General features: G+C 45.8%; 1 protein-coding gene across 1 annotated transcript in view; it reads left to right on the top strand.

The window, feature by feature from the left end:
* The first annotated feature begins 595 nt into the window (after positions 1-595).
* Positions 596-14,109, top strand: part of LOC104161868 (RNA binding protein fox-1 homolog 2-like) — a 41,829-nt gene continuing 28,315 nt past the window's right edge. The window contains exons 1-2 of the mRNA XM_009700445.1: positions 596-696; positions 4,856-4,973. Coding sequence (XP_009698747.1) covers positions 596-696; positions 4,856-4,973 — 219 coding nt within the window. The remainder of the gene's footprint in view (positions 697-4,855; positions 4,974-14,109) is intronic.

Here is a 14,109-nt window from a genome sequence, read left to right as displayed (position 1 = left end):
TTCGGGCATGAAACCCTCTTCTGTCTCGAAGCGGTGGGAAGGGGTCTAGGAGTCCCTTTTATATAAATTTGGTTTGGTTTGTGGGGGTGGTGTTGATGTTTTTTGGGGGTCACTTTAGACTATGTGATGGAACTAATCTCTGGTAAAGAATGTAGTGTGATGAGAAACGAGGAAGGCGATGACTGGAGGCTGTGGTGAGAGCTTGGGACAGTTCCCTGCTCCAGGTGTCCTTCACAGGGTCATGGGTGACAGACTGCGAACGAGCATATGCTCAGTGTGACTGACGAAGAGGTGTAGTCAAGGAGGGTCTGACCCTCTTGGTGGCAGAAAGAATTTAGGTCATCCAAAGCTGGTTGTAAACCTTCATCCTAAGAGAAATCTTTTGAGAGACTAGATCTTCAAAGCTTCTTTTGGTCAAAATACTGCAAGGGGTGTGAGAATGAATTTATCTGGTAACATGGACTTCAGAAAGTTAGAAAAAACACTGTGGAGGTCTCGATGCTGCATCAGAAAGCAAGACTTCTAAATGTCTTGTCGTCTTCAGTGAGATGAATCCAAATAAATCGGGCTAAATCAGATTAAAGATCCCTGAGCCATGCTTTCCATCGAGTCTGAAACTAGCTTTGAGCAGCCCAGTGGCAATTTTGACCACAGAGAAAATGAAGATCCTCCTGAAACAAGCCCTGCTGTGAGGAGGTAAGAGAGGCAATGACATTACTGTCCCTTCCAGCTCAAGTGTTATTTCTCAGGACTTTTTTTTTTTTCTTGGTGATGTTAGGAATACTCATAATTGGTTTTGACAATGAGCTGCAGGAATTATTGCAAGCGTGGCACAGAAGTCAGGAGAAAGCTGCACCAGGGGCTGCAGACTTGAGCTTCTCCGTTGGGGTCCGTGCCTGCCAGCTCCGAGCCTCCCTGCGTGATGCGTGGCTGGGGTCCTGCCCGGCAGCTCAGCCACGTGGCCAAGAACGCATCTCCCAGCCAGACCTCTGCTTAAAGCAGAAGTATCCAGAAAGCCAAAGTGGTGGTTTGGGTTTTTTTTTTTTTTGTACTGGGTGGGTAGGAAACTCTGAGCTATGTTATTTGTAATGCAGAGAAGAAGAATAGCTAGAGCTGAGTAATAGGAATTTCTTAATATTTTGGAGGAGCATAAAGGAAGATAAATTTCATTCTCCTCGAGGGTTTATAGAGGACTGTAGTGGGTTTCAAAAGTGTAGTAGGCCTCTAGGTTAGCTGCGAGGGTCTGTGTGTCACCATACGATTATTCTGAGATACTATCTGGCCTAAATCTAGGAGAAAAGAAGCTGGTGGCAGGAAAGAACCATGTTTGTTTGACACGATTTAAATGCAAAGCTGTGATGAGCCTCATGGCCACTCTCCTGGCAATCCTAGCAGAAGGGTGTGAGCGTGGGGCCAGGCCTCCTGCAGCCAATCCAGCTGTGAAACGGTTTGGGAATTGCCCTCACCTGTGTCCATCCCAAATTTCTCCAGGGGGTTACTGTGCCTGTGGGAGTTGCTCATCTGCACCGGTGTGAGGTTGGGTACGTTAATGCCCGCTCTCGCTGAAGTGCGTGGAGATGAGTCTGTTAATTAGGTGTGATGTTGGTAATACCAGCAGAAGCGGGGCATAAAGCTAGAAGCAGTTGCTCAAACCATTCCCTCTCTGATCAACAAAGGTTGACCGCAGCTATAAAAATGCAGGTGATCCCTTGTACCCTGTGGTGCAAAATTCTGGGATTCTGGAAAGACTTTACATCCTGGACATGCGAGGGAAACCTATAAGAGCAGTTTTATTCTTAAATGATTTAAAGGAAACTTTTCATATGTATCGGTCTTCCTGTGAATCTTCTAGTGCATTCTGAAGACCTATCAAAGCAAAGGGACTTCAGGTAACAATTAATACGTTGGCTGCTGTGGGCTACTCCTCATGCTGTCATTGACCACTTTTAAACATTAACTCTTCCGAAAAATTTAATAGGACACAAGCAATGCTTAGTTTGTGATGAGTTTTACCAGCCTGGATGCATGAAGTTGGAAAGGATTGCCCAGAACAGAAAAACAGGTTACAGAGCACTGATTTGTTCTTACATTTGGCACCTGGGCTGGTCCTGTAGGTTCTCCGTGTTGCCTACCCTTTGCTTCCAGCGCAGCGGGGCAGTTCAGATCCCTTCAAACAAGATGAAGTTAAAGCCAAGTGCCGAGGGCTTGTGCTGAAGAACATTTCGCAGGTTTGACAGTGATGAAGTATGTCTGTGGGCTGTGCTGGTCCATCTGGGGGATGACTGCGTAGAGCCCATCCGGCAAGCTGCGTCTCCATCTTCCCAAGCCAAGTGTGTGTTGGGTTGCAGAGGGACATCTGTTTTGAAAGACCATGTTTGTAGGACAGAGCAACTGTCTGTTCCATGCACTAGCTTCAGACTGATAAGAAACTAGTCCGGTTCCTTATGTCCTCATTGCTTCGGATCGAAACTTTTACATCTTCAAAGGAACAATTAACTTCTGCTTTCTTCTTGTTTTCAGTTAATCGTGCTCGTTCCAAAGCAATGAGGATTATCATCGTGGCCACTTACGTACTTGTGCTGCAGGATCTCCTTCCTCCCTGACCTCAGTTAGTGTTACGTGTTTCACACATCTCATCTCTTAAAGGAGGTGATTGCACCTTTGAAAATTAGAAGAACTGGCAGAGTCTGCTGAAATCTTGTGGTGTTTTAGGTCAGCTGGCAGTGATAGTAACCTGATCTAAGGCAAATCTTTCCCTCCCTGTCCCCAGGGTGCCTGCTGTGCCCTTTGCGTGCCAGTGAGGCTGATATGATCCAAATTAACTTTTTCATCTGTTTGCATTTATTTTCTGAGTCATGAGAGGTCCTCAGGAGCCACAGGATTAAATGTTGTTTTCTTTCCTAACACTTTTTGTATTGTCACAAACATTTTCTTTTCATTCTTGACTGGGATCAGATGCCGTTTTTTTCCATGTTAGCGTGCTGCTGGCTATGTGGCCCATCATGGGAATAACACGGAGCTGCACAGTCAGCAGAGGGGTACTCATTATTTTGATGTCTGCTGCAAAATGGTGGCTTCTGCTCTAAATTACTTGGTGAGCTCATCTTCCAGGATATTTTGCTTCCTCTGTGTATGAGGTCTGTTAATAGGATAGGAAAGTGCAAGGTGTTTTTTGTGCCAGGTTAGGTCTGACTTCTGACTGAATCCTTTAGTTTTAGTGATAAATGAAGGACAGTTGGGGTGGTGATTAGGATCAGAGATGTAAAATCCCAAGACTTGCCGCTGGCAAAGCAGCGGGATTGTTGTCGCTCTCTGAACTACACTGCTGTGATTGCTATTTTATATTTTTAATGTAAACAGCCTCTTTTTGGTGGCGTGGCTGATGGCCAGTCTTGAAGGAGGGATGGATGCTGCTGCTTTTCCAGGAGCCTTTGGTCAGAAGGGACGGAGGGCAGTGGCAGGTTATTGATCCACCTATTCAGTAGGCAGCTGCTCTTCCTTGAAATGCTATCTGGAAAGAGATTTTGCTGTTTGACAGTTCAGTACTTCACTGTGGAGCCAATTTGTGCCGTAGAGCAAGAGTATGAGAGGGAATTTCACTAAAAGGAAACCGACCATTCCAAGCAGGCTGTGCAGCACTCGGATGCTCTCTTGGTCTCTTCCTTTGACCATGAGGACCATGGATGAAATAGCAGGAGCTCTGGCTTGTGGTAGGAAGCTCGCTCTTGATGTGCTTCAGGACCCTTTCTGTGCATAGCGAAGACCTGGCTGTTCCCCTTCAAAGGTCTAAAAACAGCTGAAATGAGTCTGCAGGGGAATTTAGCAGTTTAATCCAAGATTGTGCATCTGCAGACCTTGCTGAGTTGTCACATGCCCTTGCACACACCCTGCTGTGCCCAAGCCGTGACAGGGCTGAACCATTTGGTGCCCGGCTTGTACCTTAAGCTGGGCCGGGATCCAGGTACGAGGAGCATCTTCTCCTTGCACCGTCCGAGAGGCATCTTTGAGAGTGTATGACACATTGAGATTGCAGTTTAGTTACCATCATCTTTTCAAGCATGTGCACCAGGAAAGGCAGAGATGCCTTACTATTTATTAATTACAGCCTTTACCTGGAAAGAAGATGCCCTGGTGCAGCTCAGTTAGCCGGGGCAGGCTGGCTTGTGCCTGTCACTTGGGATAACCCTTTGGCTGCTGACTGCTCTTTGTGAGGGTCTCTTTTTGGCTTCCCTTCACTCAGAGTAGGCTTAACTGTTTTCTGAAGGCTTCTCCATATATTGTGTGACCAGCAACTGTCTTATGTCTTTCGAGTCTAGTGAGATACACAGTGGGAGCTGGTATGAAAGTCCAGTTCTGAGCATGGCTGTGGGTTTCATGGCCCTATAAAGTGGATCCTGTACAACTGTCTTGTATGTGATTTTGATTTCCTTCAAAATTTACTACGAAATTTTAATTACCCCCTGAGATTGTCTTTAAAAAAAAGAAAAAAGTTTCTTTATAGGTGAGAGCATAGCTAAGCTCCTAGTTGAAAACCCAAGCTTTTAGCACTATGAAAGTCAAAATAACCCCCGGTACATGAATGACAGGCAGATGACAGCTGAGTAAATGAATGCATTTTCTGTTATGTCCTAAACCTGTTTTCTAGCTGATTTTATTCGTGCGAGTGCTGGCCAAACTGTGTACATCTGTTAGCATCCCACAGAGAGCCCAGCAGAGCTGCTAGCAACCAAGAAATGCACCGCTGAAATTAAGGGAGGGAGTTGTGGGGGAAAGAGACAGGCTTTCATGCTTTCTTACTCAACTAGGCACTGGTCAAACTTTTTGGGTTTGACAGTCTTTTTTTTGTTCTTCCAAGGTGCAATATTAAAAGACTTAAGGCCCTGTGGGGTCTTACTGCAAATTATTTTCTCCCCGAGTGTGAGCACTACACCCAAAAGCCAGAAGCCCCAGAAGAGGTGAAAGAGAAGCATGCGGTAGCTGTGTTCCGCACCTCTCTGGAAAGCAGAACACCTTTTTACTTTTTCCACGGTGTTTTTGCTTGTTTGGAAAGTAACCGGAGCCGTGCTCATGAATATTTGAGGCTCTCGGGTGCCTGTTGAGGGCTGGAGGGCAAGAGGGCTTTCAGGCGGTGCGGGAGCTGGAGGGGCAGAACAGAGAGCGGCCCCGGCCCTGCATGGTTGTCTCATCTCTCTTATGCTAGTAGACTTCTCATCGGGATGAATGTGCTCTGAAATATTTATTGCCCTGTTTAAATATTCATCGCTGCAAAGGCAGCACAGCCTGATGGCAGCAGCAGAGCCTCAAGGGACAGGGGCTGCAGCAGTCCCTGGCATTTCCTTTCAGTAATATGATAAAAATATATTTAAAAAAAAAAAATCGGGCATTCCCCCACTGAAAGATTGACAGGAGCAGTCAGGCGTACATCTTGGTGTTTCCTCTTCGTGCCAGAGACTTGTGTTTGCTCTCAGGCTTGTATGCTGGGGTGCTGCTCTTGGTTGCCAGATGCTAATGCTTTTTTTCCAGGCCTGTATCCTGGAGCGAGTGGCTTTGTTTAGCCTGACACTGTGTGCGTGAGAGGGGATGTACAGAAGGGGAGACCGACTGGCTGAAAGGGTTTAAGTTTTGCGTAGCCTGTTTTCTTGTCTTTCTGTAGGTGTGAGCAGAGAAACAGAGCAAGGAAGGGGGAAAAAAAGGACCTTTAATGCACTTGGCTGTGGAAGGTAGAGATCTGCTGGGAATTATGGAGGGGTAAATTTCTCTGGAGCTCATGCAATAACATATTAATGGAGCTGCAGATGCTGACAGGCATGCCACCAAAATGAGATGCTCTTATATCAATTTAGCTTTTAAGGTTTATCGATTTAGCTTCAGTAAAATAGAGCAGTTATTACTGGAAGTCCAACTTTTAATGCAATAGTTTAATGTGACTATTTGGTATATTGCTGCTGTTAAACCCACCCATGTTTTATGCGACCAAGGCATTGATGCAGGGGTGACAAGGGAGAGCAGTGTGCTTCCAAAGATGCTGCGGAGCACAGGGGCTGCAGGAGCTACGATAATGATACCCAGCCCAGGAGGAGCCATCTGCAAGCTGGGCAAATGTGCTGCTGACCTTGAACTTCACCTTTGAGCCGTGCAGGTGGCCTGTGTAGGGGAGAAGTCTATGCTTGTTCATGGTTACAGCTGGAATTTGGTAAACATACGTTAGCTGGAAGGCCTGGGGGAAAGAAGCTTTAAAAGGATTTTGTAACAAAGGGGAAACCTTTCCCGAGATACTTGACAAGTTCACTGTGTATAAACTAGCTTTATGCTGGCTTACGTGGGGACCCTCTGAAAGTTAAGCACGAGCGAAGCAGGTAGTGGCAATAACATATGCTAACCTCTTGTTCTGGGATGAAGTGGCTTTCAGGTGCATTTTTCAAGTTGCGCTTAATGTAGCATAACTATGGGTTGCTGTGAGAAGAGTAGTCCCCCTGGTCTCTCTGCCCCGGCCATATGTTCAGCCTCCTCACTGTGTTGGGCATCGTGCTTAGGCAGATATAAAGCCAGACAGTTCAGTTTATGACCAAACAAATGACTATTGTTTGGATTAATTCTCTGGCTATGGCCATGGCATGACTAGATCTCCTGACAGCCGGGGAAGGGAAGCAGAGCCACTGCTTCTGAGGCCAGTTGGTAGTTTATCATATTAGGTGGTACATGAAACTGCACCTATACTTCTCAATAGCTTGTTCCTCTCCATAAGGTGAAGTAATTTTACTTATAAATGTATCTGCTGCTTAGTTTAATCTGCTTTAATTTATGTGCATCGACTTTCACCAGCTCTTCTTAGCTTTCCAGAATATTGCCCTATAGATCTGGCTTTAGAGCATCTATTCTGGCCGTATGTGTGTTGTAGGCCATTACATCTCACTTGGGTACCTCTGTTTTGAATGACATAATGTTTTCAGGACGAAGGCATAAAGAAATGGAAAGGACTTGAGTCCTCCTTACCAACTGATTTAATGAGTGTCATTTAGAAATCAGTAAACAAAATAAAATGGTGTCTTTTACCAGAGCTGAATTTATCAGACTCAGCTTCTGGCTATTGGTTTTCTTGATGCCTTTGTTCATTAGATTAAATATTATTAGTGCCTACTTTTTTTTTCCTTACCATTAATATACTTTCACAGAATAATCAGTTGCCACTTAATTTTTTCTTTTTAAATTTTAAGTGAAATAGACTGGGCTTTTCAAGTTTTTCAGTGTGTAGCCCTGTGGCCTTTTCCAATCTCGTGGTCATTTTTACAGCTCTTTCGTGTTTCCTTTTGAGTTTTTTAATTCCCTTTTTACAATTCGTATGTGGAAGCACGTGTCTTATTTTTCATCTGGCCAAGGCCACATACCAAGGTAGCAATGCTTCCCGCATCCTAGTTGTTGATAATACATCCGAATAGTCAGTCTTTGTACCAGACTGCTGCACTGGTGAGTTGCGTCTCCACAGCCCTCTACTCCTTTCCAGAACCTCTGCTTTCCAGGACACGTAGTGGAGGCTTCCATGGAAATGGAAAACTCTTGGAACAAATGAGTAGCAGGAGATTGGAGAATGCATTGCTGGAATGGAAAGTAACTGTGGGAAGAAATCTGCGTTTTTAAACCGTCAAATTTCTGTTCTCAAGCCTATGCCAATACAGTCACAGATTTCTTCCACCCCACACCCTGAGAGATAATATTGCTGGATATAATATTGCTGCTGTGTTACTGAGCTCTGGTACTCGAGTCACAGGTAAATCCCGTTTGCCTCAGCTGGGGCTGTGTGCATCTCATCCCCTATCTTCTGTACTGAATTCTGACCGTACCCATGATAGGCCAGTGGCAGTGAAAATATGACAGGACTGAGACGTTTAGCTGCTTGCATTAAAAAAAAGAGCCCCAAGAGGAGCTCTGGTTTTGTGTTTTAAGTATGCTGTATGCGTCTTGTCCCCCACCTTTGCTCCATAGTCACGTCTGAACGCGTGGCTCCTCGCTATGGTTTCTGCCAGCTCTGCAGTTCTTTCCGAGGCATTCAGCGCTCTCCAATTGATTCCAGATGTGCTCTCCCTTTCCTGGTGCTTTCTCCCTTCCTCCTGCGCTGGCAGCGGAGCCAGGGTTGCTTTTTCCCTGTGAGGTGCTGGGATTAATGCAGGCAGGCGGGAGGACTTTCCTGCTGGCCGCTGAAATGGGGGGGAATTGAAGGGGCCTGTTTAAGTGCCAGACAAGTGAAGCTGCCAGAGGGGACTTTGAGGTTTGTCCATCTTCCAGGAACCAAGTCAACTCAGAGCAGCACCTCTGCACAGCTCAGTACTGCCTTCAGCTCATTCCCCTTGCAGCAGAGGAGAGGGGGACAGGGAGGCCTGATGCCAAAAGTGATCTTCAAAATCCTTCCTAGAAGAGCGTTGGATATATATAGAGATCTGGAAGAGTCTATTACAGATAGCTGCGTCACATAGTAAGGGCTTTGAAAAATTCCCGTGACTAAAGTAGATACAAATCTTTCTAAGGGGCTGAATGAGCTTCAGGAGGATTTAAACATTCAGGAAAGCAGTTTGAATTCTTGAGGTTGCAGGAATAACTCTCCACACTCACTGAGATTTGGTGATGTATTTGCAGATACAGGGCGATAGTCCATTTGCAGAGCAGGGACATGGGATGAAAAATTGCGTATCAGTCCGGCTCTGGTACCAGATTGAGGTTGGAGAAGCAGATACTGGTTTTTAGAAATGCATCACCTGGAGAGCTACTGTCTTCCTTGAAACAAAGCCGTCTGAAGTGAGCAAATCTGATTGCAGAATTAGCTGAGGTGACAGTAGCAGTGACACTACCCTGACAGCCTGGTCAAGAGTTACCATGGGACCAGATGGGATTTTCTTCCCTGGTGTATTTCCATGTTCTGCAGCCCTTTTTTACTGAGCAGCACCAGGAACCACTGGTTAGCGGTCAGGAGTAAGGCAGAAAACCAACACACAGGCAGGTCATCTGTGCCATCTTAGAGCCGTGTACATGACTGCCAAGGTGCCCTGATGCGACCGTGGACCGCTCCTGAAAGAGCAGTTACCACGCTCCCCGCCCCAGCCTCTGGTTCCTGCTGCCTCCCTCCGTGAGGATCTGCAGTCATGCAACTGTGAGTGTGATCAGTTTGCTAATCTGCTGAAAAGCTAATCGCAGTTAGCTTGGATTAGACATACGCCACACATCTGCAGCACACTGTTTCTTAGCTATGATTCATTTGAATTCTGGTCCAAAAGAAGAAACTTAACCCTCTTCGCCCCACAGTAAAGTAATCTCATTTGTCTGTGAGATCCTTCTGCCACTCTGGGTGCCCACTGGATTAACATATGACTAGATTCATAATATTTTGAGACTTTATTTTCATACTGATTTGTTGAAAGCTAGTCGTCTTATGGAAATTTTTTTTCCCAAGAACGTTTGACTGTGAATGTGAAGTGGAAAATATTCAGTTGGAATATTGCAGAGGTGGGAAGAACACAGCCAGGGTAGGTGCTAAAGGCCCAATCTGGAACAAAAAAATTGAGCCTGAGCCTTTCTCCTGCTTGCTGGCTTTGCTACTGAGGACGTATCCATCCTGGTGACTTTTTCCTTTGTTCCACACCCCCACCCACTTCTCCCCAATAATTCTCGGAGGTGGTTTCATTCCTAATATGGAATGGAAACAGATGTTGAGACCTTGATGTCGTCTCTTGAAGCACAATTCTCTCTTTCTAATCAACCCCAGAGAGCGTGAATTGATTGAAAGCGTTTGTTGGGATGCCTTTGTGCCAGTAACATTTAACTATTTTTTGGGGAACGGGCAATAACGTAGATTTCAGGAGCAGAAAATCAGTGCTTGTTTAAAATCTGGAAGGTATATTTCAGGCTGGTAAGTAGATGTGGCTCTGGGCCTTGTTAATGTTGTGTTACTCTAAAGCTTTGGCTGTATCCAACAGGAAGCCTCTTTTCAGGTTGCCCAGGGGCTTCTTAATTAAGCGTGTATGCGTTCAGCACTGAGAGCCTGCGTTTGTGCATTGGGATAGAGCAAAAGTTGACCATTGCTGGAAATAATGACAGCATGGGGATGAGTGAGTGCTTCCTGTGTATAACAGTAAGATAAGACTATAATTTTCTTTCATCCTTTCCTACAAAAGAGGGGCTCGAACTTCTTCTCCATAAAGTTCTTAAATGCATTTAAAAAAAAAAAAAGGGCCAGCTGTTTTATTTTACTGAACAGTTTTTGGTGGCCTGGAATGATAGGGTGTATATTGGAAGATAACTTGTTCTTCCCTTGCTTTACATATCTGGGAGAAGGAAGGGCAAGATTAGATAATCTAGTGCAAGCTTGCACCAGGAAGTTGAAGAAAACATGCCTTTAAATGGTTAGCTAGGTGCAAGCTTGAGTGCAGGCATTTTTTTTTTTTCTCCTCCCCCCTCCCTTTTTTTTATGGTGGAAGATCAGCTTGTTTTAGGCTTGTTGACCCAATGCAAAAAGCGTTTCCTTCAAATAATTACATCTGATTGAAATTCAAAAAAAGAATGCATACATATAAACTTTCCTCTGTTTTAACGAAACTAGCCTAAAATTCCACCAAACTTTTGCAAAACTACCTATAGGCAGAGCATTGCTTTTGGGAGGATGCAGGAGGAATTGTTCTTGTGCCCATGGTGGTAGAATCAAAATCCAGCATCCTTTTCTGTTACCTCAATGTGTCATAGATCAAATGAAGGTCAAGCTCCAGATGTGCAGATGAAATACAAAACCTCGTATTACTGTGATCCTCTGCAAGGTGCTTTTATGATCAACCCACATCAAGAAAAAGTGTTGATTTTTATCGGTCTGGGTGGCCAGAAGGACAGACATGCAAATCTTGCTCTCTGGAGTAACAGAAATGCCTTGGTAGTGTGGTCTGTGGGTGCCAGGTTAGGGTCACATACCCCTCTGAATCCAGGAACAGGTTGGTATAAAGATGAAGAATACGAGATGGTTACATCATTTATATATATCCTTTTCAGCTCCAAACTTCCTTTCTGTAGGCATTTTACCCACTCTTCTTGTTCAGAAGCTGATGTGTAATGAAATGGCCATGACAGAGAAAGTGTTACTACTGTGTTTTGGGGTAAACAGCTTGTATGGTGTTGGTGGGCAGCTGCAGGGTTCGTATGACCAAGTCAATGTTTTGGCATGACTGGGGAGTTGGAAAGCCATCACTTCATCATCCTGTACATCACTTTGCCTTGCGGTTGAGTATCTTCATGGCTGTAAAGAGCGAAAGAACAATTTTTAAAATCGGGACTTAGGTTCCATGTGCTGTGAGAGCTGCCGGTGTAGGCTGGGGTTTATCTCTGGCATCATGCCTCAGCTCATGGTTTTCTGGAAGGGATAATGCTCAAGTTCCTGGTGGGTCTTAGAGCATCCCTCACGCTGCTTTGTATCCATTCCCATTTGCGAAGAAATTCCTTGCTGATATGTTTGTTATCAGCAGGCAAATTGTGGGATTGCCTGGGGAGAGGGTTAATGTGTGCTGGAGACTGCTGCTCCCCAGCAGCCTGAGCTCGTCCAAGTGCTGGTGCCCATGGCCCTGCCTTCCCCAGCTTTTCCACTCCCTCTCCTTTCTGGCTCTAATTCTCCTCCAACTCCTTGCCAAGCCATTTCAGCACTCTTAACCAAGAACAAAACTAACCTGGCAATAAAAAGCGAGTTGCTTTTTTCCTGGGATATGTGCTGAAACAGCTCAGCGGAGGGAGGACAGAGTGCGGTGGCTGGCAGGGGAGAGCGGGCAGGGTTGCACAGCTGGAGGTGGGACGGCGGCAGCTCCGACCAGAGCCCCTCCAGAGCTGTGGCCGAGAGCACGAGTCCCACCGGGGCTTCTGCTGGAGGAGCCCTGGGAGGAAGGGGCTGGGAAGGGGAGCCTGCTACAGCAACCTTAATTTGTGTTCAGCTGTGAGAAGAAGGAATAAAAAACCTTCAGCCCACGTTCCTTAATATTATTATTATTATTCCCTTGTTCCTGGGCAGCAGCATTGTATGGTAGGCCCTTTCTCTCTTGTCTGCACACAGCCCAGGAGCGGTCCTTGGCCTCTTCTGCCGGAGCTGCGTGTCACGTTTGCCTCCGCGACAGGAGGCTGTGACCTGGGTCGGAGGAGGGATGGCGCGGTCCCCGCATCCCCCTCGCTCACAAGGATCCCTTTCATGCGAAGAGCCAAGGGCAGGCAGCAGCTCCAGGTCGAACGGTCGTGCCATGCTCTTCAGATCCGAGGTACAAACATTTTTACCGTTTAGGAAAGGAATTAGGTTAGCGCAGAGAGCAAACAGTCCTAGCCTGGAACAAACTGGTTAATTGCCTCCGTTAGCTACCAGTCAGTTGCTTCAAGGTTTCATAAAATGAATTCAGTGAAAGCATATCTATTAGAAACCTCATTCCACTAATAAGCATATACTCACATCTATCCCAATGATTTGGGGGTTACCAGACTTGAAAGGCATATTTAAGAGATTATTTGATGTTTATGTGCTGTAGCATTTCTCTGCACCTTTCTGTGATGCTTATGACTCACAGTAGGTTTATGGACAGCACAGGCCATTTACCTCGTGGCAGTTTGCATGGAAATGTCTATACAGAAATTGTGCCAGTTTAGCTTTAGCAGGATTATAATTTTTATTTGGTTCGTTATGCTTTAATATCTATGCATATTATAGTTTACCAATATAGAAGGGATCTGGAGCTGCAAGTCTGTAAGGTTCCTTTCATATCCCTGTAATTACACCCGTTTCTCTAATGAGCAGAACAAAACCAGCCCTTCACAAAATAGACTGATCTTTGACAGTTTTATGGAAGTAGGAGGCCTTTGTGTGTGTTTCTGGTGTTCGCTCTTGGCGTTCCAGTGCCGTGATCTTGGATCACCACCTGCTGTCTGCTGAAAGAATTCATCCTATGTCGCATTTGCTGAACCACATTGCTCCTTGTTGAGACATCGTCCCCAGCTCCCACCCTTCTGCAGGGTACCGCTATGTGCAGTTACGGTACCATTCCTCCGCTTAGCTCGGAGCTACAAAGTTTGTTAATTAAGATAAAGCTGCGTAAACTCATAGAAATGTGTCCTCGTTAGGGATTTTTCACTGGTTTAGCTAATTTGTTTTTTAAACACGATGTGGGATAGGCTTGTACTGAGCTATGTAGGCAAAACCCTGACTTAAGGAAGGAAGTTGGCACCTGCGAGGACACGACTGGACCTTTGTGGGGCTGAGAATGGGCCTGAAAGGGGAGCCCAGACGGGTGTCCCCTATCCCGCTTGTGCCCTGGGGCTTGGGTGCTGATGAATCAGATGTCAACATTTTGCAAGAGGCGAGCTGCTTTGAATTCCTACCTGATGTGGATGAGTGATTTCTGTGGGAGCAGAGCGACAGAATGACTAGAAAACTATAGGAATTGCTGGTTTTCTTTGAACTATAGGTTACCGTATATTGTACTGAAGTGTGTTCCTTTTTTTTAAGGAGTGTACGTTACTGACGCTAAGTTCCAGTTGCACTGAGCAGCCTTTTCCCAGTTTGGTGAGCGTGGGATGGCAGCTGGCGTGGTTGGTGCGTGGCAGCACAAACTCACAGAGGGAATCAGTTAACCTGGAACTGCCGAAATTATTCCTGCAACCAAATATCCCTCAAGCTTCCCTCCGGGAGGCTGCCAGCCACCCTGCATGGTGGCCGAGAGAAGTGTCTGTCTGCTTCCGAATGTTAGTTAAGATCTATTTTGTGCCATTGCACAAGTTGAAGGCTGCAATAGTTTTTGTGGGGAGCTGCAGCCAGGCTTTCCTAGTCCCGTGATGGCATTTTTGCGTGTGTTTGGGGATGGTGACTACTCTTGGACATACCCATCTTGGTCTGTTGTTGCATTTGAGGCAATGTTTAAAGAGAATTTCATGAGCTGAAACAGACAGAACTGGCAATGCAGTGAGGTTTCTTGTCAAGGTTGGATAGACAAAATACTTTCAGTTGAGTCTCTCCTCCTACGTATGGACCTTCACCAGGGAGTCTGGGGGTTTCTCCATCTTCTTTGGACCTCCTGAGAAGTGGGAAAAGCAGTCTCTCTGACTGCAGGATTTTCC

Source organism: Cariama cristata, unplaced genomic scaffold (genome assembly GCF_000690535.1).
Source record: "Cariama cristata isolate BGI_N322 unplaced genomic scaffold, ASM69053v1 scaffold3570, whole genome shotgun sequence".
NCBI classification, from domain to species: domain Eukaryota; kingdom Metazoa; phylum Chordata; class Aves; order Cariamiformes; family Cariamidae; genus Cariama; species Cariama cristata.
Note: the sequence above shows the minus strand (reverse complement) of the source record. Positions and strands in the feature narration are given on the sequence as shown.